General features: G+C 40.5%; 2 protein-coding genes across 5 annotated transcripts; one reads left to right on the top strand and one right to left on the bottom strand.

The window, feature by feature from the left end:
• Positions 1 to 5,930: 5,930 nt before the first annotated feature.
• LOC308111388 (uncharacterized protein) lies at positions 5,931 to 9,161 on the bottom strand. The gene is made up of 2 exons (XM_080466265.1): positions 8,700 to 9,161; positions 5,931 to 8,196 (listed from the first exon to the last, which is right to left on the bottom strand). Exons 1-2 carry the CDS (start codon positions 8,714 to 8,716, stop codon positions 7,404 to 7,406), a joined length of 810 nt encoding a protein of 269 aa, XP_080322391.1. The 5' UTR covers positions 8,717 to 9,161; the 3' UTR covers positions 5,931 to 7,403.
• Positions 9,162 to 16,701: 7,540 nt separating this feature from the next.
• Positions 16,702 to 23,230, top strand: cysltr1 (cysteinyl leukotriene receptor 1). Of its 4 annotated transcripts, XM_080465218.1 has the most exons (4): positions 16,741 to 16,982; positions 19,197 to 19,280; positions 19,998 to 20,124; positions 20,633 to 23,224. In XM_080465218.1, exon 4 carries the CDS (start codon positions 20,651 to 20,653, stop codon positions 21,665 to 21,667), a length of 1,017 nt encoding a protein of 338 aa, XP_080321344.1. In that variant the 5' UTR covers positions 16,741 to 16,982; positions 19,197 to 19,280; positions 19,998 to 20,124; positions 20,633 to 20,650; the 3' UTR covers positions 21,668 to 23,224. The 4 variants fall into 4 exon arrangements, with proteins under 4 accessions (XP_080321345.1, XP_080321344.1, XP_080321343.1 ...); XM_080465217.1 differs by lacking the exon at positions 19,998 to 20,124 and having other exon boundaries at positions 20,633 to 23,230; XM_080465216.1 differs by lacking the exon at positions 19,998 to 20,124 and having other exon boundaries at positions 20,630 to 23,230.
• Positions 23,231 to 25,333: the final 2,103 nt, after the last annotated feature.

Below are 25,333 nucleotides of genomic sequence, written 5' to 3'. Positions count from 1 at the left end.
TCAGAAAAGCTGCATTTTCCAGTTCCACCTTGGGAACTGTTTTCCTTTAGTTGCGTTTTCTTGCTTGTCACGTAAAAGGACTCCCAAACTGCTGTAGAAGATTTCTGTTGTCACTTGAAAACGTTGTCATGTAAACAAGGCCTGAGTGTGTTCATGTTGTCATCAAGATATTCCAGTACATACTCATGAAAAGAAAAGGATAAATTGGGATTGGTTTTCAGTAGAGTCTAGCAGTTCTAAGGCAGCAGTTCGTAGCTTTTCTTAATTTCTGATTTGCTAAAAGCTGAACATTTGTGCATCTCTACTGGATATGCTAAACCTGTGCTTTTGCAAACTATATGTATTTGCTAAAAAACAGCCTTTAGCTACCGAAATTACATCTATGGTATATAATTTTGGGATTTACACAGTAAATTCAAAGCTGTTTCATAAAACTCTCATTAATAAAATGCATTACTAATTAGTGTATTAAATTCATATTTGTATTTTTTGGAATTACTTAGTCTGAACTGAAGCATATCTAAAAGAAAACATAACCAAATGAGAAAAAATATCTTCGCAGTAGAAAACTGCCAATCTACAAATGAATCACAACAAAATGATTTCATATTTTAATCTTAAATATGTCTTGGGGGTTTTCAATGTAAATCACACATGTTGCCACATTCCTCAAGTTAATTATTGCAGACTCAAGGACTTTTGAGGTATAAAATCTGGACAATGCATGAGTGACTAACATAACCCAAACAATTGAGTGGCTGCAGACCAACTGATGACAAACCAGTAAAGCGAAATAGTAACATAAATAGCCTGAAATAGACGCGTCATCTTCATAGTGACTGCCAATTTCACACAGGCTTAAACACACCATTGACTGTGGTGTGTGATAACTTAGAATAACACACATAGGGGCTATTTTGGATGATCAAAGTCCTGCAACACCATTGTTACAGCACAATAATGATATCCAGTTATTTTTAACTCGGTGATAAGTCGGTGTTGGACAGATTCCCATTGTATCCAGACTGGCATGAAGCTGTGTGTGTGTGTGTGTGTGTGTGTGTGTGTGTGTGTGTGTGTGTGTGTGTGTGTGTGTGTGTGTGTGTGTGTGTGTGTGTGTGTGTGTGTGTGTGTGTGTGTGTGTGTGTGTGTGTGAGACTGACAGAGGGTGAGAGGGAGGCACTTGGCAGAGGGGAAGTGGTCTTTGGGGGTAGCGTCTGGCAGGCTGACCACTCCACAATAGCAGCAGGGAGGACAGGACATCCTGCTTTACTGCACAAACTGAACTCAGACCCACACATGAACGCCCTCCCACACACGTTTAATATGCGCACACACAATGCTTCACACAACACCAGATGTCTATTGGCCTTCCTAATTGTCGGTGCTGAAGAACATGCCCCGGAGTCATAAACTGTGTTAAAATACTGCTTCCTTAATGATGTTTTGCAACACGATTTCTATTTTTGCCTACATATGGTCGGCCTATACACGGCTCTCCCTCATTAGGTCACGCAAGAGCATGGAAAGTACTTCAAACTCTTCAAAAGGCGTACGTCTAGCACGTTTTAGAAAAAGATGACAACACCCGGGGAGCGTTCAGTGTTCAGGGGCCTTGCTAACACACTTTCTCCACCAAAATCTTGAGCATTTCAGTCCTTACATCCAACAACCTCTCTAGGTAACCTCACACACATATATCTTAACCTGTATCTAAACTTTGCTCCAATAAATACCCATGAAAGATGCTGTAAAAATAGTGACTGGGTTGAATACTTGTGTTGCTACCTTTCCAGTTATATCTCAGTGATGACAATATAATATGTAACTCCATAACATGCTAAAGTTTTGAAGTGGTTTTATATTTGAACAAAAGTACTTTATCACAACCTTCTTTGAGCCAATGTCATTAAGAAGCATGGCGTTTTTGGTCGTTGCTTTGCAGATGACACACAGATCTATTTATCTAAATTCAAAATGATATAAATCAGTTAGTTGTCTTCAAAGATTATAAAGTCTAGGTGAATGCTGATTCTATCCTCAGATTAAATTCCACTGAAAGTATCAGACAAACTATTTGATGATACACTTACACTAAATAGCATTACTGTGACCTCCAGAATCCCTGTCAGGAACCTCAGAATTATTGTTTACCTGTACTTGTCTGCATCTCCTCTTCCTTCGCCTGCATAATATCACTAAAGTCAGAAGGTTGTTGGCTCTAATCCTCACTGAAAAATCAGGAGAAGCATTTGCTTCTACTGCACTATTTTAATTCCTTATTGTGAGCGTTTCCCATTAACTTTTGGAAAATTCTCCAGGGGATTTAGCCAAGCTACTTCCAGAAACCAGCAGGGTTCATCATACTTCTCCTATATTCCGTTTTTTTTTTTGTTTTTTTTGATGAACTCTATTCAGGATCTTTTATTGTGGATCTGCCTTTAAGTTTCAGCAACCCTGACCTTTCTCTAATGTATCTCTACTGTCTGATTGCAGTAGTATGTTATCTTTTCGTGAATTCTCTTTTTGGGACTCACTTGTTTACTCGGCTCTCTCTTCTCTGTCCTGTCTCTCAGCGTCTCTTACTTGAGAGCAAGAAATTCCTGATGTGTGGTTCCTGACCTTATTAGCCAGTGCTTTGTTTGCTCCCATTCGTCGCTCTCTATTCTGGGTTTTTTTTCTCTCTCTCTTTACTATCTTCTGACCCGAAACGGTGGAGGCCGGAGGTGTTTTCCTGTTAAAAATGAAGTTTTTTCTCCTCTTCCTTCGCTCGTTCTTGCTCATGTGGAAAACGTTGCTGTCTCAATTGGTTGTTTCTCTGTCAAATTATGGGTAAAATATCTTGACTTTTATGTTTTGCACTGTAAACATGTACAAACAAGTATTGCAATACAAAAAAAACCAAGAATTTTCAAATGAAAAAGAAACCAATGAAACAACAAACTACTTCATTACTTCATCCCTCAATTTCTCTGTAATAATGTAAAAACCGGGTTGAACAAGGTGATGGATCAGCTGACCTATAACAACAACTGAAGATTTGATATTCAAGGCAGCCAACCACTAACATTCAAATCCAATAAACTTTGAGGCAGACCATTCGCACTGTGCTAAAATCGCCTGATTAGACTAATTAAATGACATGTGAGGTTTGACTGGAGAGCAGAAACATCCCCCCAGTCCTCAGGCACGCCTTCCTCCTCTCTCTCAGTGTTTGGTAACGGTAACTAAGCTGTGCTGGCCTGGCCGAGGCTTTGTGAGTCACACCAACCAGAACAAAGACCCCATTACTGCACCCTCACTCCTCCACCCTCTTCCCACCCTCCACCTCCTCTCCTCTTCGACGATTCTTGTCCTGCTCTCCTTTAATGCGATGATGAGTGTATTTCCTTTGCTTTCCTCCCCTCGCCTCTGTCCATCCTCTCATTCATTGGCTCCAGGAGGGTTTAGGGGCAGCCCCGTCGTGCCATACATACCTCTGCCCTGACAACAGCGCTGGACAATGGCAGCGAGGCAGTACGACACAGGAGTCTGAAGCTTTATAGGCTTTATGGACTGATATTAACATGACTGCAGAGGGGTGTCCTGAGTGTTTACGTTGGAGATGACCTCCGCCCCTGTGATATAGCGTTTAGCAAAGCTTTGGATCAATGCTGGTGGCTGGAGGGAAACTACAGGCCCTGCAGCCACAGCCGGGGCTGGAACAGAGAACTGTTTACCCCACAGCACTGATAGGTGCAGCTTGAGCAGCCATGGGGGAGCACTCACTCTCCAGGCAGAGAGGCGAAGCAGACAGGCTGACCCGTCTGACCTCAGCCTGCTCAGACTACACTGTTTATCTCTGTCATGTAATGGGCTGGTGTACCTTGTCTCATTGTGTACAGTAACATGCCTGCTCTCAAGATTTCATCAGGTTTTTTCCAAACTTGGTCTTCTTCAGTCTGAAATCACCATAACGTGGATGAAAAACTGAACTCCTTTAAGTATAATTATACTTTATCGGTGCAAAGTTGCAACATGATTCAGCAAAAATAAGAAAGCGACAAGAAGTCAAGGTGTCAGGAGGCAAACAAGTTATCAATATTATTGATGAGGTCGTTATCAATATTGATTTGGGTTGAATTTTGGGTTATCCATAAAAACAATTAGTCAAAAATACTGATAATGTGTGTATATTTGTATGTTCCAAGTAACCAATTAAAATCAGTTTATCTGAGTTAAGGTTGTTGTGGGAGATAAATGTCCCAGCTGACAATGAAGCGGGTCCTGTTATGTCTATTAAACTATTTGAATTTAATATAATGTGATTGACTCAAACAGAGCAAAAATGAACCACAATTTGACTTTCTACGGTATGGTATGGTATGGTATGGTATGGTATGGTATGGTATGGTATGGTATGGTATGGCAAGCAAATTCTCCCAATAGTGCAAGGAGGAGAAAACGCATGCCACAAAAAGTTTAAAAAAAAAAAAAAAGTGGATAACTACAAACTGTAGGCTGATTGATAATGAGGACTGTCACCCACTTTGTACGCTTGCTGCTGAATGTAGGTTTGTTTGAACCTGGGGCCTGTTGTAGTGGTTGGCACGCTCGCCGCACAGTGAGGATATACCAGGCTTGGATATAAGCTTTCCAGCCATTCCGTGTGGAATTGACATGATCGAATTATGTGTTTGATGTTTTTCTTCAGTTATCTGATTTTCTCCTATAAAACCTGGTGACCATATAACTCACCATAGATGTGAATTTTGGTAAGTGTGACTGTTTCTCTCTGTTGGCCTTCTGTCGTGGTTAGCGCTCACTTCCGCATGCAGGGGTTTTCTGTGTACTCAGTTTTACTGGTTCCACCTCCAGAGTCCAAACACATGTATAAGTGGCTCATTGGTCAGTCTAAGTTGCCTGTGATAATGTGATTGTCCAGGAGCAGGACGCACCCAGCTGGCTCCAGCACCATGCAAATGTGGTAAAAAGAGATAGAAGGTGGATGGATGGATGGATGGATGGATGGATGGATGGATGGATGGATGGATGGATGGATGGATGGAGTAGATCAAATTGTCACTCCGATGCAGTCCAATAGATGGTGCTGTTGGCCTTTAATTATATTCACAGCAAGGGTAAAGTAATGGTTTTATTCATAAGAAGTAACATGTATTGAGATGATATAAAAAGATCAGATGCCCTTGTGTATTTTAAAGTTATCATTATTGGAAGCAGGATGTCCCTCCACTTACTATTTTTATAATTCATTATGTTTGTCCTCCTCTGGTCCTTCCGTGGCTGAAGAGCACAAACTGACCTTGAATCTCTGAGGAGCACAAACAGAAGCTATTGTTGTTTTTCTCACAGTGTGACCTTCAGCATTGTTTACAGGAGAGTGACAACCAGGGTCCACCGTGTAAAGCTCTTACTGCCAAACAGAGAGCATCTTGGGAAGGGAGCGGCCACCAGCCTCCCTCACAGCCTCTCAAGCTTGTGCTTCCTTGGTTCTTCACCCTAATTGATTAGTTCCAGGAACATTAGAAGCCACGCACGCACACACACACACACACACACACACACACACACACACACACACACACACACACACACACACACACACACACACACACACACACACACACACACACACACACACACACACACACACACACACACACACACACACACACACACTAGCTGCTCTGTGCTTCCCTCTGCTGGACATTCCCTCACTGCAGGTAGGCATTTATTTGAATCTACTTTCAAATAAATCAGATTAGAATACGATCTTAGTCTTTTCTTTTCTTTTCTTTAGATAGTTGTGCTACAGATGCTAGACAAAGTCCCATATGCTTACATTTCAATAGTTAAGCTTTGTTTCTTTTGCTTTAATTCAAGTGTAGATCCTTTAAATTAGTGGCGTTAACTGGGAAAGACATTATTTTCTAACAAGACAAAGTTTATTTCCACCCATTAGAAGAACTGAGCCTTCATGTTTGTGTCAGTGTTATACAGATGAAACTAAAAGGTATTTTAGTGAATCTGAACAGTCATCCCAGTCTTTGAGGAGCAATGTTGAGTAAAATCATGTTGATATTGATGATATTGATGTGAGATTTATAATCACAATCATTTCATACTTTAGTTTGCATCTATAAATGGTGGAGGGATCAAATGACAAAGGGAATTTTCCAAATTCTGAAGAGGCAATTTCTAAAAAAGAAAAAGAAAAAAAACTATTTAAAAAAAATAGCATTTCATGATCTTGAAAGAGCCACTAATTCACATACACAGTAAAAAAGCACTGACACAAAAGCCTCATTCAGTTATCTGCCTCAAGCTGCACAAGCGTCTTGACTTTTGTACTTTTTAATGAATCTATGACACTCTATGAGACAAAAATACTGTATATATATATATAACAGAGAGGGACAGAGTGTCCATTTCCCCGGTTGTGGCGCCGGCCCGGAAGACAGGATGAGAACATGTTTACAGTTTGAAGCAGATCAGAATCTATCACTATTATAATAGAAATCAGCTTTCTTTATAGGACAGTCACATGTAAACTGAGGAAACCTCTGGTCATGAATCCCTCATATTCTCACATGGCATATCAATTCCATGGAAGAAAATATTTACTGCATCTTTTCTTTTCACTGTGAACACAAACATGTTGGGCTATGTCATTGCCATTAATCAATTCCACACCCCCGGGTAAATTCAGTATGCATTATGCTATTTAGATTATGTTGAGACTATTTGTTTTTGCAATGTCAAAGCTTCAACAATAGTTATCTTGTGCCATGTGATGAAATAACTATTAACAACCACTAGCCGACTGGATGTAACTTGTATCTATTTGTTCACAATGAAGGGGCTCATTGTACAAAATTTCAAAACAAACCTATTATATTCAGCAACTCACAAGATGTTTTGAATAGTGAACATGCATGAGTTCTTGTTTAAACATTTTGGATAACTTTAACTGGAGAATACATTTTAATCATTCATTATTTGGAAAACAAAACATAATCCAACACCGTGGCTCAAAACAATCTTCCATCCTGGCTGTAGGATGGGTCAGTTGCATGCTGACACTGGATTATACAAATAGCCCAGAATGTGTCGATTCACTCTCACCACACAAGATCTTCATGTTCTTCCTATGCATGTATCAAGTACCTCACAGTTCAAAGACGACTGACTTGTGATGGGCTGGCAGTATGCCCAGGATGCAATGTAAACTGGGATTATCTCGAGCCCTCTACGATCCTCAGTTCGATGGGTTTAAGCAGTGACTTTCCATATAATCTCTTTCCATCAGAGTTGCTTTGGGAGTGTTATTATGATAAAACGTAGAGACACATCACTCATTGTAAACTGATATTATTAGCATTCATTAGACAGCAAATAGACCTTCAATGAAACAAGCTCTTTCTCCTTTGTGGTTTGCTGTTGAAAACAGCATAATGCATCCAGGAATTCACCATCCATAACATCGTCCTCAGGCAGATCGACAGAGCGGGGAGGGACTGAGGAGACACCAGGCTGGGAGAGGAGGTCAGGGGAGGGTTCTGCAGGATGGAACCATCACCCCGAGGTCTAAAGTTCTGCAGGAGTTCAGCGTGGAGCAAACACACGAGTTCAAGCAGCACAAATATCCACACCAGACCACAGCTGAGCTGCGCCCACTGAGAAGTCCTAAATCTCAGAGTCTGCTGAGGCCAGCGTGACACCATCGTGGCCTCCAGTCCCAGCAGGCCCAGCAGGAGCAGAGAGGCCAGGTGGTGAGCCTCAAGCAGCTGCTGACAGAGCACGCTCGCAGCCTCCCTCCACCAAACCAACGGCTTCCCCTTCATCTCCGCGGCCTCCCCGCCTGACTCGCCGACCCACTTGCCCAGAGCCACGGCCAGCCGCAGCCCCCACTGCAGCAGCACGAGGCCGTCCGTGAGGGCCAGCTGGCCCAGGAGCACGTTGGAGGGCTTGGTGGAAATGTGGGGGGAGCGAAGCAGCAACAGAGCCCGCAGGCTGAACACGCAGCCTACCAGCAGAGGGAGGCTTGCTACATGGGGAAACAGCAACACTGTCACCAGCTTCAGCAGTAGGAACCGGCGCAGCCATTGTCTGGAGGCCGGCAGTCCTCCCTCTGTGACCGAACCAGGCCAGCACTGGGAACTTGTCGCCCAAAACGCCTTGAAAACTTGATGAAATCTGCAGAGGGTTGAAAGCAGACGTGTTATCTCAGTTAAACAATAAAACCTCCGGTTTTACTCTGTGTCATGAGTAACCTCAGTCAAGCAGAGACCTGCACTTTGTTAGCTTTATCACTTTGGAGGACTGAGGTTCAGTTTTCATTCATGCTGTCAATGTTTTTCTTGATAAGCAGAAGTACTGTCTGTGTTTCTGAAGAAAACATGAAGAAACCCCATTTTCCACTGTGGCCTTTATGTCAATGAACATGATTCATAGCAGTTCATCGGATGAGTTTTTTTTGATTCGATGGCATGATATAGACATTCAGAAGAGTGATTATCCATCAGCACATACATCATTTTGATAGGTTTGATAGGATTCAAGCCTCTTTAAGATTTCAGCTTTCGTCTGTGATATTTTTCCAAATATTAAATCAAAAAAAACACACACAGAATTTCTCATTTCTTGTCATTCGACTTATTTATCAGTAGTTAAACAAATCATATGCATGTTTTACTCACCTCTGATTGAAGGTCATTATCCCATTTCACCTGAACATAAATGGATCCTTTTATGTTTCCCCCACCATGGTCAGCTCATTATCCAGGACATGCTCCCACGAGGTTCACTCTGAAGTGTGTGGTTATCCCTTTGACGCTCCCATTTATCAGCACTGGTTGCCAGCTCAATACCTCCATCCAGAGATGTCATCACATCTGTGGAGAAGAGCCAGACTCCATCTGACTCACAGTGGTGGAGAGTCTTTGCCTGAGGGTTTTCCTTAAAACACTGGCATCAGTGTGAGTTTGTATGAATGTATTTTTTTTTTCATACAACTCATAACCAAATAAGGAGCTTTCAGTGAGAAAGAGGTAATAATTAGAAATGAGCTGCCTAAGCAACTCAGTGTCATGATCAGACATAACTCAAAGAACCACATTTACAAACAAGAAAAGCTTACCAAACCACACAAGTTAACAAATAAAACAGCCCGCGTGTGTTGGCGGCTTTATGGTTGTTGTTTTAAGGCGGGCATGGTGAAACAAGCCAACAACAACCAAGGTGTGTTGGTTCTATCACCACCTCTAAGATGACTAATTAATTGACTCACTCTCCAAATACATATCTCACTGTACTTATTTCAACAGTCGTCGGTATGAAGAACAAGGATGTAAAAACATTTTCCTCAGAGTGCCCGTGTATTCAAAAGTTAGAATTGTGCTACATGTTGTTATTACTACTACTACTACTACTACTACTTATAATAAGAATAAGAATAAGAATAAGAATAAGAATAAGAATAAGAATAAGAATAAGAATAAGAATAAGAATAAGAATAAGAATAAGAATAAGAATAAGAATAAGAATAAGAATAAGAATAAGAATAATATATCTTATACAGTTAAACAATGGGTTGTGTCATAATGAGTTTCTGTGATGATCTGTGAGGAACAGGTGTTTTTTCACTTGTGCATATCACACGTGACACATGACACAAACAAGTTTAACACCAAGCATCTGAGTGATTGTGTATCACACCAGACGAGTGTTTACGTCAGAGAGATGTTTGCCAAAACTTACAAAGAAGTGTTTATGGTCTGTATTTAGCAGGACTGGAGATGGAAACAAAGGAGGGTCCAACCTGAGACGAAGCCTGAAAGTATTTACAAGGGATGTTGTGTTTCCTAAATGTGTCTGTCACAGCTAAATAAAACCCTGTGTTGTTGAGATATTCAGGCCACTGGGTCTAAATAATCAGATGAATGACTCTTGACAGTGTTCTCTTTAATAAAATCCTTAGATTCTATCACGTTCAGCCTTTGCTGACTTAACTATTTAACTTAGAAATCTGAGTCTGTATCACCGACAAAAATGTATTTATCATACTTAATTTACTTGGTTAAAATTTTGTTTGAACAATTATTCAATGTTGAACCAACTTTTTTAGGCAACACCTCATTGTTAGCTGCAAAAGGCTTAATGAAGATTAGATCATTCTGATTGTCCAATGACAAGTGGAATAAAGTTACACTTGGGTCCTGATAAAAAACAAATATTACAAATGATAAAATAATCGAAAAACATTTTAAACCTATCGAGAAACTTGGATTTTATTCCTCCATCTGTTGCTTGGATGATTGGAAATAGCAAAAGCACAAAGTAACTGGTCAAAACTATAATATTTCGAAAGGTATGATAGAATTTTAAGGGTGGATTTCAATGTGAGGAGCATTGTAGTAAATCTGTGTCAGACAGAAACCAAAAACAACATCACAGACATAAATATTTCAGCAAAAACAAGTTACAAAAACAATATTCAGAGACGGTGACACTCACTTCTCTGTGTAACCTGAATGACTCAGCCATGTCATTTCGGGGGAAATGTTGAGATGACTCGTATCCCTGTGAATTCAGCCAACTCTTATGACTTCACCCTGCAACCGAGAGCACCGTGTTGACAGGTTCACCTCCACCAGCAAGCCTGTTGGCTCTCATTCATTTTAAAGCTTCAGCCAAGAAGCACTCATAAAAACTATTTCAACAAGTCTTCAGGAGAAGACAAGAAGAAGAATAGTAATGGTACATTTCTTCATGGTGTCCTGGTTGGAGCAGGGGTTCTGGGCTGAACCCCTCCTCACAGGCATTGAACCACATTGCCCCCCCACCTGCTGTTGTTGGCCCCTGTTGCTCTCTGGCGCCCGCAAGGTGAAACCCTCCACACACTTCATAAAAACTGCCTGGAGAGGAAGTGCATTTTTCTTTGAAACATTGTCAAATTGATGCATGTGTAAGCTTGTTTGTTTGCTTTGAAATCAGCGAGTCTGGTTTCATTGAGTCCGATGGGAGTGGGAGGGTTCCTCAAACAGGCCTGGAGCCACTCCATTAGGTTATATATGGTTAAATCATGAAAAAATGCTGCCATTTTTAATAAGTTGGGGCTATACACGAGGGGCTAAAGACTTTGGGAAGTTAAATATAGTGACATTGCCTTTTGGGATTGCAGCATCCTGTCTCAAATACTATCTGCACATCAGCCAGTCTTCAGGTTGGAAACCACAATGATTTTACATGTCTGTTGCTCACCAGTTTTCTACCTTTGTTCAACTTTTTGAAAAACACAGTCATACTGCTGAGATAACTCTCACTGATAAGGCGACCTACATAAACATCCTCAAAGCAGAAAAACAATCCACTTGAATCAGAAATATTGACTTTACTACAATGTGAAATCTTTTACGAAAGTAGCTTTCTTTTTTCTTTTTTTTTATCTCAGTGACACAAATCTGTTCAATCTTCAAGTGCAATTTATACTGAAATGTAGCTAATGGGAAAGCTGAACATCTTTTCAATGAAAATAAAATCCTGGATTACAACTAAACTCTTCATTGTGCATGTGAGCATATTTGGTGATTTCACATAGTTTGATTTCTTCTTGTTTCTGCGAAAGCTGCAGTCAGATGTGTTAAACACTCATAAATCCATTAACACTATTATGTGTTGTTCTTTTGGTTCGCATGTTATGCATGCATTTTACTTGAAGATGAAACAATATAAATAAACCCATTATCCCATTTAAAGTATTTTCAAAACCAAGAAATGGAGAGTTTTACATTTATCAGCAGATTTTTCTGAAAACATAAATCACATGTTTTCAAAGACTGATCTTCAATATTCTTCATCACCAGGACTAAATGTACACCACCAAGTATGTCAGTAAGCGCCCTATACAGAGTTAACAACTGATTTCAATTGAGTTCAGGAGAAAGAGAAGCAGCCTCCTCTCGTCATTTCCATGAAAGGAGAGAGGCTGCTTCGAATGCAAAGAAGCAGCTGGGCCAAATATGCAGGCTGTCTGTGTAAACAAGCTCATACCAACACGTACTTCACAAGTACCCCTTAAAGTGCCTCAAGAGCATGTTTTCCTATGAAATGTTGTCAATGTGTGTTGTTAAAGTTCCCCAAAAAAAAAAAAAAAAAAAAGATGGTGCTGAGTCACTGTGCTGTCATCATATTGTCTTTTTGAGTTTTGATAGTCATTCTAGGTTAGAAAGTTGTAAATATTAAGATATTGCGTAAATACAGTGGCTCTCAGAGTGTGGGAGAATGACCAGACCTCCCCTCCACCCTTCTCAAGGCTTGAACCATTTTGCATCCACCTCCAAGGCTCAGGGTTTTCTCACACCAAGTAGTAAACATTCTATGTTATAGGAAACAACAGTCAAGGGCTGTTGAGATCCACAGTTAAGAGGAAGATTTAGCTGAGAAAATGCACCTCCATGACCCCCAGATTGTCCCTGTGGCTTTGTGCTCATACACAGAGGCGCGGCAACAGGGTGTAGGCAACACAGTATAGGCAACACAGGCAAATGCCTAGGGCCCGAGCTGAAGGGGGCTCTGAGGTTCTGCTGACATTAGTCAATTCCAATGGCAAAACAATGTAACTGCTTTGAGACGCTGCAAAGACATCGCATTGGAAATCCCCCGCACAGGGCCCTTTCCGTAGTCAATGACTCAATGCTAGTAGGGGGCCCCGACAGACGGCAGATATCCCCCGGACACGTTACAATGACACATCGAGAACCTCCCTAATGGGGCCCCACTACTACCCTGCATCAACATGGAGTCCTTGTTGTCAAACACACCGAAAAAATGAAGCGGACAAATCCCTCAGGGCACATGAAAAGAAAAAAATATTCTCAAAAATGGAAGATGTCTATGTCCTCTACAGTTTTCTGTTTTCAAGGAGAAACATGCAACAGGTGATACAGAGTGGCAAGCTCCGTGCAAGTTGCAAGAACTTGGAGCAAGCGATGCACAACATTGACACTGATGATTTAGAGTTGGAGATTGTGCAGATGAGGTGATTAAGCCCCTGATGTGAATCAGGCGTGCTGCCTCACCTCTCTGCCCATAAAGGAGGAGCCACCCAGACACACAGAGGGACAGGCGGGAGACACAGACACGGCACGAGAGCCTGGAAGAGGCTGTGTGTTTTTGAGTTTTTGTTTATTTAATAAAAAGTAGTGGTTCTGGAAAGTTCTGACTACATGACTATGTGGGGGAACCCGACGGTGACGAGCACTACTGCCACAGAGATCAATTCTGGTGTCTACACTTTCCCTGACCATGCCTCCACCTGCCCAAATGATATTTCAAACTACATTTACAGTGATGACCTGGATTTATACAGCAATCTAAGCATTGCATTGTGTCTCCTCTTGACTCTTCTGGTCTCTGTTGCCTCTGGTGAGGGGAGATTTTCTCCTTCGAAGCTCATCAAAATGTATTTGAGGTCAACCATGTGCCAGGAGATGCTCACAGGACTAGCACTGATTTCCACAGAGAGATGTTTGGAGGTCTTTCGATATAGAAGATTTATTTACTGATCCATCATCCTGGACTTAATTCATCATCATTCTGGAGCCGGGAGGTCCCACAGCCCTTCTTGCCAAGGGCCTCCAAGTCTGGAGTCACGCAGCCCCCTATCCGAGCCTTCATGGATGACTTTACCATCACTACTACATTAGTGCCTGGGTGCCGGTGGATCCTTCAGGGCGTGGAAAAGCTCATCCGTTGGGCTAGGATGAGTTTTAAACCAACAAAATCCAGATCTATGGTCCCGAAGAGAGTTAACGTGGTGGACGAGTCTCGCTTCTGTTTGAACACTGGGAGGCAGAATTCGGACACTGTTCCAACACAGTGGTCACAATTAAGACAAAGCAGGTCAAAGCTGAAAACAATTTTCCAATGAACTGCACACTATAAAATCCGCTGGGAAACTGCATTAGCTGGTCAGAATGGATGTCAGAGGAGTAAGAGGTCATGGTGGAAGAAGAGGACGTGGACGTGGACAACCTAGAGCATGGACAGAACCAGAACCAGAACCTGGACCTTCCCATAGAAATACAATTCCAGATGAAATTTGTGCCACTATCATTGGTAATGTGCTGATTCATGGAATGACAATGAAAGAAGAAGGACAAAGAGTGACACCCAACCTGAGCAGATACACAGTGGGATCTGATTGTCTGCCACCATATTCTCCCTTTCTGAATCCTATAGAGGAAATCTTCTGTACATGCAGGTGGAAGGTGTATGACCGGCAGCCATATATTCGGAAAAATCTGTTGCAGTCATGGTCTTGGCATGTGAGGATGTTTCTGTGGATGCATGTCTGGGCTGGATCAGAGAAATCATAGCTTGTGATGTTGATGAGGTCCTGTGGCCTGACCAGGCTGAAAGAATTGATGCAGACACAGTGTAAATATTTTATACAGTGCCTGTCATTATTTTTATTTGTAATGTACAGTCAGGCCCCCTGAATTATTTACAGGATGCATCTTCATTTAAGTTGTCATTTTTTAGGACTGTAGCTTTTTTTTTTTTTTACTTCATGTGAAAACAGTGAGTGTTTTGTATTTAGCAGTGCAGTGTCCTACGTTTGCGTTGTGTGTGCTAATTATAAAAACAAGTTCAAATTTGGACAATAAAGTGCTCTTTTGACACAAGTGTGCAGTGCTTTGCGAATTGTGTCCTAATAAAGAAAATAGAGTGCATTGTTTTGGGAAACGTGTGCTATTTTTGAGAAACAGTGTCATATCAATAGAGATAAAACTATAGGCCAAACTCATCAACACTAAACTTTACCATATATCATGCAGTGAACTGAATTGAAATCCACAATTGATACTTAAGAAGTATTTTTCTTCTCATCAAATTGATCCCTGAGAATGTATTATACATCTATATAGATACATCTACTGGACCATTCATTGCCTTCTAAATGGAGGAGACATTCGTGGACAGTGCCAAATTGAGACAATTACACTCCTGAGGTCTGACATTAATCTCTCTGACTGCGGTTAAAAGTAGCCTTGTAGTAAACACACGCGACATATTGTAAGTGCAAACATCGGGGCTACCCTGTCTTTGAAATTGACAAGGAAGATGTCTCACATTTGGTTGCATTGTTTTAGCTATTACTGGAAGCTATTTCATTTTCATTTCAAAATACTTTTTTATTGACTTGTATTCCGTAGCAGTTTTGGTTATTCATTGATTGAATATTGACAAAACGATGAAAACAAAATGTACTAGATACACTGGAAATGTTTGGTGAGTGGTGATAAAGTCCGGAGAAACTGAATAAAACCCACTTACACATGAAAACTTGATGAGGGACTTTGTGAATTTAGCTTCTTGACTTCCCGGGCACATAATTGGATTTTGGAGATCATCACAAAGTATTCATGATCAGCACTGTGTGCTGACGCAGTCAGTGTGTTTGAATAACTGTTACCTCTGCTGATACATTCAACCTGTTTCCTGTACTGATAAACGTTGATCAGCTCCGAAGATAAATGTGGTTTCCTCAGTGTGCTCAAATTCTGCAAAAAGAAAAAAGAAAACCGAAAAAAACTTTGCAATGTTCATGCAGTGCGTGTCAGAAACTGAAAGCACAATATCCTGGCATGACCTCTTAAGAAATCATTTATGTATAACTCAAAACACTTAACCAAGCTGCAATAATCCAATGGCCTGCTCTTAATGGACAATCAGACTGATCAGAAGATTAAGTGGTGTCATTATAAACACATCCTCACTGCAAAGCGTGTTTTAAAGTTTGTTCTGGCTAACCACTAAGTGACTTATTATTCTCCATAACTTTCAGCTTTTGCAAATGACTTGGCCATTTCCTGTTCAAAGGAAATGCAAATTACAAATGATGCTTGAGTTTTGATATGATTTATCTTCCTTGGTCGTCAGCTGATTCTTAGAAATGCCATTTCCCGTTAAGCCACGACTTGCCCTCTTTTTTATTCACCAGAATATCCTCATCAAACTGCAGTGATTGCATAACAAGGCCCTGCAGGCTTAAGCAATATCTCTGGCCAATCCTCCGAAGAATCTGTGGGTGTTGACACTCGTTAACAGGTGTAGACAGGTACAGTAGGTTCATTGTGGTATTCTGCATGTCAAGACCAATTTTCAGTCTCAAACAGGTTCGACGAGTGAAAGTAATCAGAAACAGAAATATGAGACGTCACATGAGGAGGGAGAAATAAGTGTGGCGGCATCTTACCCGGTCCTGTTGGACCAAGACTGTAGGGAAAGAACGTGACAGGACCCAGGATGGGGCCAAGAAGTTTGGGGAAGAATCATGTATGTCAAATTTGAGGTGAAATCAAGTGTTTATGGGGTGGGAAGGGGGAACCACGTTGATGAGCAGAAGCGTGGAAGGCATGTCTTATCAAGATGGCACCACATTATTAACGGGAAGAAAAACTGTCACTCGTTATTGTTTTGCAGAACCTCATTAAAAAACAGATCAGAGATGCTGTGCTTTGTGGAAAATAGCAATAATAAAACATTTCCTGAGTCAAGGGCGAATACCTGCCTTCAAGAACAAACTCAGATTTGCATTTGCTAAAACCTGCCTGTGTGTAAACAGCAATGGCACGCTGTCTCCACTTGGCTGTTGGGTGTCTTTAAATTACATGCTGGGATCTCACTCATGTGCAGGAAGTGGATTCTAAACAGGGCGAGGAATGTTTCCCTCCCACTCTCACTGTGCGGCTGCTGTGATGTCACTGGGTTTGATGCTGACATGCAGAGGAGAAGCACTCTCTGAAACACTTGCCCTTTCAAACAACCGAGGCTCTGAAGAAGCTCCGTCATCCCTCATCATGCTGCTCCAGTGACGTCCTGCAGATGAGCGCTGCAAACAGTCAAAGCAGATGTCAAAACTCATCAAACAGAAGAATCAGCTCTCTTTTTACATGAGACAGGAGCTACAGTAAAAGGTAAGCAAAACTGAATGGATGATAAGCATCTGTAATGTGATATGTCAACATTACTGTCTATACTGTCTATTGAAGTTACACAATCTTTCCAACTTAAGTTTTTTAAGGTGTCCCTCAAGTGTAGGTCTCAGGTAAAGGCAAAGGTTAAAAATAAACATGATCTAGTCAAATTAGATTTAAAAATTAAGCCCTTTTCATGCAGGTCAGTACAAACTAGGTTGAGTCTGTGTGTGCATCTGTTTGTCATCGATGTTCTAGTTGTGGCTGCTTTTATCATAAAACCTCACCATCCATACAATAAGTCATGTGTGTCTATACTATTCTCAGTTTTTCTTTCCTGACATGAAGCCACAATGTACAGAGAGGGAAAAATTAGTCAGTCAATACCTCCTCCTCACTGTAAGCAGTGAAACATTTTTAATGGAGTAATGATTGATTTCGAGCTGACAGTTGGCATGAGGAAGGTGACAGTTGTAGCCCAGGTCCCAGAGTCAATGAGCATGGGGCATTATGGACCATTAGAATCTGAAGGCAGAAAGATGCAGAATAAATAGCTGTTTCTCTGAACTCACACAAGTTCAAGGTTGTTCTCTGGATTGAAAGTGTATTTTAAAATGCCAACATATCGTATCAAACACAATCAGTTGTCAGATGATGAGGTGGTAATCGGAACAGTAAACCTTAATATCTTCGCAGGGTTTCATTTATTTAGAAATCTGACTGAATCACACCAGATGAACATGTTCAGTGCAGAATTAAAAGGTTAGATGTGAACTTCAGTCTCTCAGTGTTGTGACAACAGCAAACAACTTTCACTCATGTCAGGACAATTGTTACAATGAAATGACGGACAAACCAGCCATGAGGAAGCAGACAGTGTGTACTAAACAAGAATTTAAAAAATGAAACCTGGGACACAAAGAGAAAATAAAAACTCAATTAAAACAAATATAAAGTTAAACTAATGCTAAAAAAAAGCATATTGAAATGAGAGATTCTTTCAAATCTATGACTTAAGTCATGATTAGAACCAAAATACACAGAAAAATTACAATATATTGTACATCAGTAGCAGAGAACATTGCTTCTCTCGTAGTAGTTACAACTGTAGACAGAAGTAGTTGGAAGGAAACAAATTAAAGTCAATATGTGCTCAGGTTCAATTGTTCACTGTGTTGTTCCTTTTACAGTTTTTTTTTCAATCGCTAACAAGCGATTATCTATACTTCAGATACTTTTTCTAAACTCTTAACACAGATTCACACCTACAAAACACAATTGGCCAAATGGATAATTTTCTTCTCAAAAACACATTTTGTTAGATATATACTAACTCTTCATTTCAAAATAGAACATATCTTTCTCTGAACACACTACTTTTACCAAAACACTGGAAATCTGACTCAATTAAATAACTCTGTCAAAGAATAACACTTGTTTTCACTTCACAGGGTACATTCAGTCAATCAAAGTACACCAGGTTCCAAAATACTTGCTATTGTTGACATTACAAAAACTGCATAGAGTTTAATGTTTCAGTTTTACAGGTATTTGCATGCAAAACATGCAATCCCTGCGACAGTCTGGCGTCGTGTCCAGGGGTGTACCCTGCCTAACGCCTGCTAATAGCTGGGATAGGCTCCAGCCCCCCCGCGACCCTGCATTGGATAAGCGGTATAGATAATGGATGGATGGAACATGCAATCCACCGTTTTTACACTAAATTTCTTGGTTGGGAACTGTATGTCCACATATAATGTTCACATTTCAAAGCATTCCAGTAAGAAGCAAATCATGTTTTTCCTTTACTTTTTACTTCAGGAGGTACAGTAGAAATACTGTTTACAGTATGATAGAACAGAAAAAGTTACAGTATTGCTTACAGTGAACAAAATATCCATGAAACAAATAAGAGCATTCTGTTAGCAAGATTACGTCGAAATCTTCACCACAGATAGATAATAGGCCGCAGAATTTTCCCTAAAAATCACTTGTTGGGGTTCCTCAAGGTCTCCATCTTTGTGCCTTATTTTCTCTAACATCTCCATCCTCCCCGCTGGCTCGGATCCTGGAACATTTCATCCTCTCCTATCATAATTACACCGATGACACACAGCTCTATACGTCAGTGTCAGTAAATAACCACAGACCCTCATACATGCTGAGTAAGAGCAGGAATGAAATGAATGAGTGGATGTGTCTGCATTTCTACAGCTTCACCCAGAAAAAAAACTGAGGTCACTGTTTTTTTGGAACCAAAGAGGAAAGGTGCTCATCTAGACTCCAAGTCAGTAATCGGTGAGTAGTCATGGACTCTGACCTTTAATTCAACAGCCACATGCAGATGATAACAAAATCAGCTTTCTTCCGTCTGAAAAAATATTGCAAAAACATTTCCGACCAAACAAGATCCAGAGACTGTCGTTCATTCATTTATTTTCAGTTGATTAGATTATTGTAACAATATGTTTACAGGCCACAGTTGCAATGTTGCATCGGTTTTATATAGCATGTTTCAGGGCACGGCATGGCAGTAAGAGTCTGTCACTGCAGCTCATCCAGAAAGCTGCAGCCAGAGTCCTCTCCCAGGAACTCCTCATTTTGCTGAGCCCAGACTTCAAACAACAGTCTGACACCTAGAAGTCTGTGTCCTTTAGAAAAGCTTTAAATCAGTTTACTCTGAGCTGTGGTGTGATTGTAAACCTGAACAAATGGCATAAAAGGAGTTGCTGCAGCACGGAAAAACTGCAATTGTCGAAAAAACAGTATATTTAATATTAGTCTGGAATTATTGCAAATACATGGATTTAGATTGTTTGTTTGTTTTTGTTTTTTGAGAAGTGAGTTTTCAAGGCTTGTGAAAAAAAAGAGACTCTAACAATCTTGAGAAGTTTTGTGGTCGTACAGTCTGAAAACCATTTTAAAGAAACCAGTTTGGAGGACAATGAGGCTGCAAGAGGAAGAGTTTAGATGCTGTCTTGTCTCTTTCACTCATGCTGTGCTCTCTGTCTGGAGGATTGTCAGACTGGTTGAACGAGGCCTGGGAGGCCAAACGCAACATACCGGATGAGGATGAAATGAGAGCTCGCCACAGAGAAACAACACAGTGAAAAATCAACACAGATGATGGACAGCACCTCAGGCAAATCATTGAAAAGATTCCTGCTGCGCCTCAGTGGATTATAGACGTTCGCGAATAGAGAACGTGCTCCAGATATTTGTCTGCATGGGAGAAAATCATCCAGCAATGCAGGGACTCCACTTCCTTTCTTATTTGTTCTCGTTTCAAGAACAAAACTAAAGCTTGACTCAATGGCAGCAGCTGCACCGTTTTTGGCAGTTTCAGTAAAAATCATAGAATCAAACTTGAGTTCAATAATCAGGGACCAAATGTTCCTGAAAGGTCATTTTAAAGGTTTGAAGGTATTCAAATTTTACTTGTCTTACATTTGAATTTTTTCAGTCCTTTGTCAAAAGCTATTACATACATTAACATTCACAATTGTGTGTTGTTGGTTTTTTTTTTTTTTTAATGGATTATTATGTTTTTCTATTCTGGCCCACTCAAGATTAAATTAGGTTGTGTTTGTGACCGCATGTTTTACACCTTTGACACACACACCTCATTCTCATTTTCTCTGTCTCAGCAGCTGCATGAGTGAGTGAAAATGGCCAGCACAGATTTCAACTTCACCACCTGTCCGCCCATCGACGACTTCCGGAACCGGGTCTACTCCACGTCCTACTCCATCATCACGGTGCTGGGCTTGGTTGGGAACGGCTTCGCCCTGGTGATGTTGATCAAGACAAACCGAATGAATATGTCCTTTCACATCTACATGATGAACCTGGTTGTGGCTGACCTGCTCTTCGTCATGACGCTGCCGATGCGAGTTCTCTACTATGTGAACAACAGCCACTGGAAACTGGGAGATTTCCTCTGTCGAATGAGCTCCTACACCCTCTATGTTAATCTCTACAGTGGTATCTATTTCATGACTGCCATGTCCGTCACTCGGTTTCTGGCCATAGTTTACCCGGTGCAGAATCTGGTGCTGGCTTCAGAAAAACGTGCCCGCCTCGTGTCTGCGGCCATCTGGGTGTTTATTTGTCTCTCGTGCTCGCCTTTCCTCATGTCTGGGCAGTATTTGGACGTGTCAACTAATAAAACCAAATGCTTAGAACCTCCCAGGGAGGGAGACGGCATGCATAAAATTGTTGTGCTGAACTATATATCTCTGGTCATCGGCTTTGTCCTGCCCTTTCTAATCATACTGATCTGCTCTGCCAGTATAATCCGTACCCTGATCTCCCGCCCCCACACCATGAGCAGCCACCAAGCCTCGGGGGTCAGGGCCATCCGCATGATTGTCATCGTGATGCTGGCCTTCCTGTTCAGCTTCATGCCGTACCATGTGCAGCGCAGCGTCCACCTCAGCTTCCTGTCCAGGAGAGACATCACCTGCTCGGGGAAAGTGGCCATGCAGAAGTCGGTGGTGGTGACGATGTGCCTGGCTGCAGCCAATAGCTGCTTCGATCCGCTTCTATACTTTTTCTCCAGAGAGGTTTTCCGCAAACGCATGGCCTCCATACACAACTCACTGAGGGGCAGCAGGGGGCAACAGGACGACAATCCGAACAGGCGAGCACGGGCACACAAGATGCTGCTAGCAACACCGCACTGAAAACCTGGGCAAACCATGTCAGGGTTATCGGGAGCTGAGAGTGGATCCTCACAACGACGGGCGAGGAAGACAAGAAGCTGAAAAACAGGTTTATCCAGTTGGAAATGGAAGGATGATATTTTTGATTTCGAGTGACATGTATTTTCATAACAGTGAAGACAGGGTGGTGTTCAATATTTAAGTGATCTTGAACCCTCGTTTCTTGGAAACAGGTCAAACTGCCCCCACCTCTTACCACAATGTTGACAATGAACTTTGACCTTTGGCTGTAATCACAATATATCAATGTATAAACACATTTTGGATGTACTATGGCAGTAGATCCAAACCTTTTCTCTCTGAAACTGCAGGCTGAAATCTTCTTTCTGGTATCTGAATTACCTAAACATAACAGCAAAGCCAAACTTTGGTAGACACACCAACAGTAGAAGTCTGCGTCTTTATATTCTAGAAAGTAACGTGCAAATCCAGTTTTGACTACCTCAGCAGTGTTTGGGAATCACTCTGATATTAGATGACTTTATCTGCTTTATGGCAATTCTCGTTCAATGATATCATGAAATACTTCACTTTTGTTAACGATTGTTAGTTTTCCTTTAATCCTCCTATTTTTAAATTGCGTTGGTTTTTTTTATTCACTCTTTAACATCTGATAAGTAATATAATTCTCCTGTTTGTAAATATTTCAATGAGTTTCCTATAATGAGTTTCAGTCTATGCCACTATTTGTGTTGCAGGTCAGTACCAACAACATGTGTTATTAAGTGTTGCCTGCCGCAGACTTAACGAACAGTGTTGCCACCGTTACCTTGAAAAAGTGATACGATTACTGATTATTACTAGTTAAAAAGTAACTCAGTTACTTTACTGATTACTAGTTTTTAAAACGAACTAAGTTAGATTGCAAGTTTTTTTGTTACATTCAGCAGCTGCCAACTGTCAACATAAACATAACAACAGTTTTTGCCAAAAGCTCTGTGCTGATCGCTGCATGGCCTCCTGCACCTGCTGATACATGTTCTAACCTTTGGCCTCCATTCTTTGTTGTATTTATCTCTGACTCTTGCTTTTACTATCAGATGTTTACTATTACTGGCAGTGGTATTTATTTACCCGGTGATGTAGTTGTGGTAAATATTATTGCAATATTTATCTATTTTATTTTGCACTGCCTTTTCTATACGACCCGGGGGGGGGGGGGGGGGGTGCAAATATATCTGTTTACTCAGGAAAAGAGTGGTCATATGTTACCAGCATCACTGTTAATGAATGAATAAAAGAAAATCAGTCTTATCTAGCCTGCCATTTTATCCAATCCACATTAAAATCTTATATATTCTGGATGTAAATGAATGTCTTTAGACTGTGAGAGGGGGAAAACAAAACATGCAAGCACAGGGAGAACATGCAAATGCCTTCCAACACTTACCATAAACTCAATTTCTTAACATATGAAACAGTTGATTTATTTGTTATGTTGTTGTTGTAACTATTGCATGTGCCTTTTTCATGTGTGTTTATGTATGTGTAATAAACACATTAATAAATAAGCCATTGCCATGTAACCACTGTCATTGAAATGCATTGCAATCCCACCGACTGCATGAGGAGTTGCACACTTTGGCCACTAGGGGTCACACCAGCACACATATTCTTGACTGGACATCGTCTCAATTGAAACACTGTAATTTTTATTTCTTTTTTTTTTTTTTTAATCCACGTCAAATAAAAATCTGGATTTTTGGAAAATGTACAACAATCAGTCAGGTAAAGGTACAGATAGAGAAGTCTACATATGAGAAGGGTAAATCAAAACAAATTTCCATGATTAATTGATGACAGAATTTCTAGGAAACGTCACACAAAACATGTCCAAAACAAACTATGCAGAAACATCTCATTTCTGTGCAAAGCTAAAGACAAGTTGGATTAAAAACAACAACAACAACAACAACTGTTTACATTGTTTATAATTCACTGGTTTTACCTTATTTAACCGACTATGTGGAGTTGTGGGGAAATACATATGCAAGCTCTTTACAAAGACTTTTTAATCTGCAACAAAGGGGCAATAAGAATTGTACACAATGTTGGTTTTCATGAACCCACCAATCCACTATTTTAACAATCTAAAAATGTTAAAACCCATTGATCTCATGTAGTTCAAAACTATTCAAATAACGTATAAAGCAAATAATAACTTATTGGTAATATTAAGGAGGTAATGATTTGAGGGTAAAGTTAAATCTAAAGATTCATAAAGTGCGCAAAAAAGTCTCTGTATTACTATCTGTGGCGTTAAACTGTGGAACAAATTGTGTGTGGCAATAAAACAAATATGAAACAGGATTCAGTTTAAAAAGAGATATAAAGAATAGATTCCTGTGAGGTACCGTATTTAAAATTGACTACGAGGGTTTGTTTGTTTGTTTGTTTAGTGGATAATGTTGAATTGATAAAGGCACTGTAACTAGTGGAGAAAATTGTAGATCGCTTGATGTCCGTTCGTAAAACTCATAAGAAACAGTTTAGTGCATAATTCAATTACTGCCTTATGTAGCATTAAGTTATTATTTTATTCATGAATGTCATTATTGATGCAAAAGTACTCGAGGGGTTGGACTAAATACGTTTATACTCCTTTTCCATCATTTGAACTCAGATTTCTACCTACACCGATGACAGATTCTTTGATCCCTTCTATATTTGTCTTTTGCATGTTTGAAATGCCGAAGTCAATGTTTAATCAATCAATCAATCAATCAATTAACCAACGAATCAATCAAATGATCAATTAATTAATTAATCAATAAATCAATCAATCTCTGTTTCTGAAACAAAAGAAGACAAAAACTTCCAGTTTTCAGCCTTAACATCTGTGGAGCACTTTTAGAAATGGGATACCTGCTGAACATAAGTCATGCGATTGTCTGTTCGGTATATAAACATATTACCTGAAGCTGCGAGGGAAAAGAACGGGTGCAAGACACAACATACTCTGGACTTCCAGGTTAATTAGAACTACAAAACAACCCTGAGAGAGCAGATTGGTGAGGCCAGCCCTGCTGATTGGAACATAGAAGGCCTCTGTATTACCACTTCATAAACAGATAATATCAAGCACATGATCGACTGCCTCCTCCATGTGCACAAACAGAGGTTTGTTTCAGTCTGGAGAGCAGGACTATCTTAGAGTTGGGTCTCTGTGGTAGCAGCGTTAGAGTACCTCACAACAAGCATCCTCACTATACAGGAAGCAAGGAAAGTCCCAGCTGAATTCCTATCCATTTGAGTCTCAAGAGGGTATGCATAACCCCTTTCACTTTCCAAAATCACGTGGAGGCTTTCACTTATTTCATCTGTCCATGAGATTTATTGCTCTTTATCTGATTTGGCATGGGGGCAATATATTTTTTAAGAAAGTTTAAGAATAAAACTGGTTTACCTCTAGGCGTAAGAGAGCCAGATTTTGTTTTGTAGTATGTCTCATATCTCTCCGCAGAGGCCATTAAAACATATTTTGGGTACATTCTGGCACCAGATTACTTTTTGAATGCTTTTAATTTGCTTCAGTGATGCTAATGAACCTTTGACAAAGACAAAGCCTCTATGATCACAGAACATTTTCAAAAATATATACACAATATATAAATTTTTTTATGAGTT

Source organism: Lipophrys pholis (assembly GCF_963383615.2).
Source record: "Lipophrys pholis genome assembly, chromosome: 6".
NCBI classification, from domain to species: Eukaryota; Metazoa; Chordata; class Actinopteri; order Blenniiformes; family Blenniidae; genus Lipophrys; species Lipophrys pholis.
Note: the sequence above shows the minus strand (reverse complement) of the source record. Positions and strands in the feature narration are given on the sequence as shown.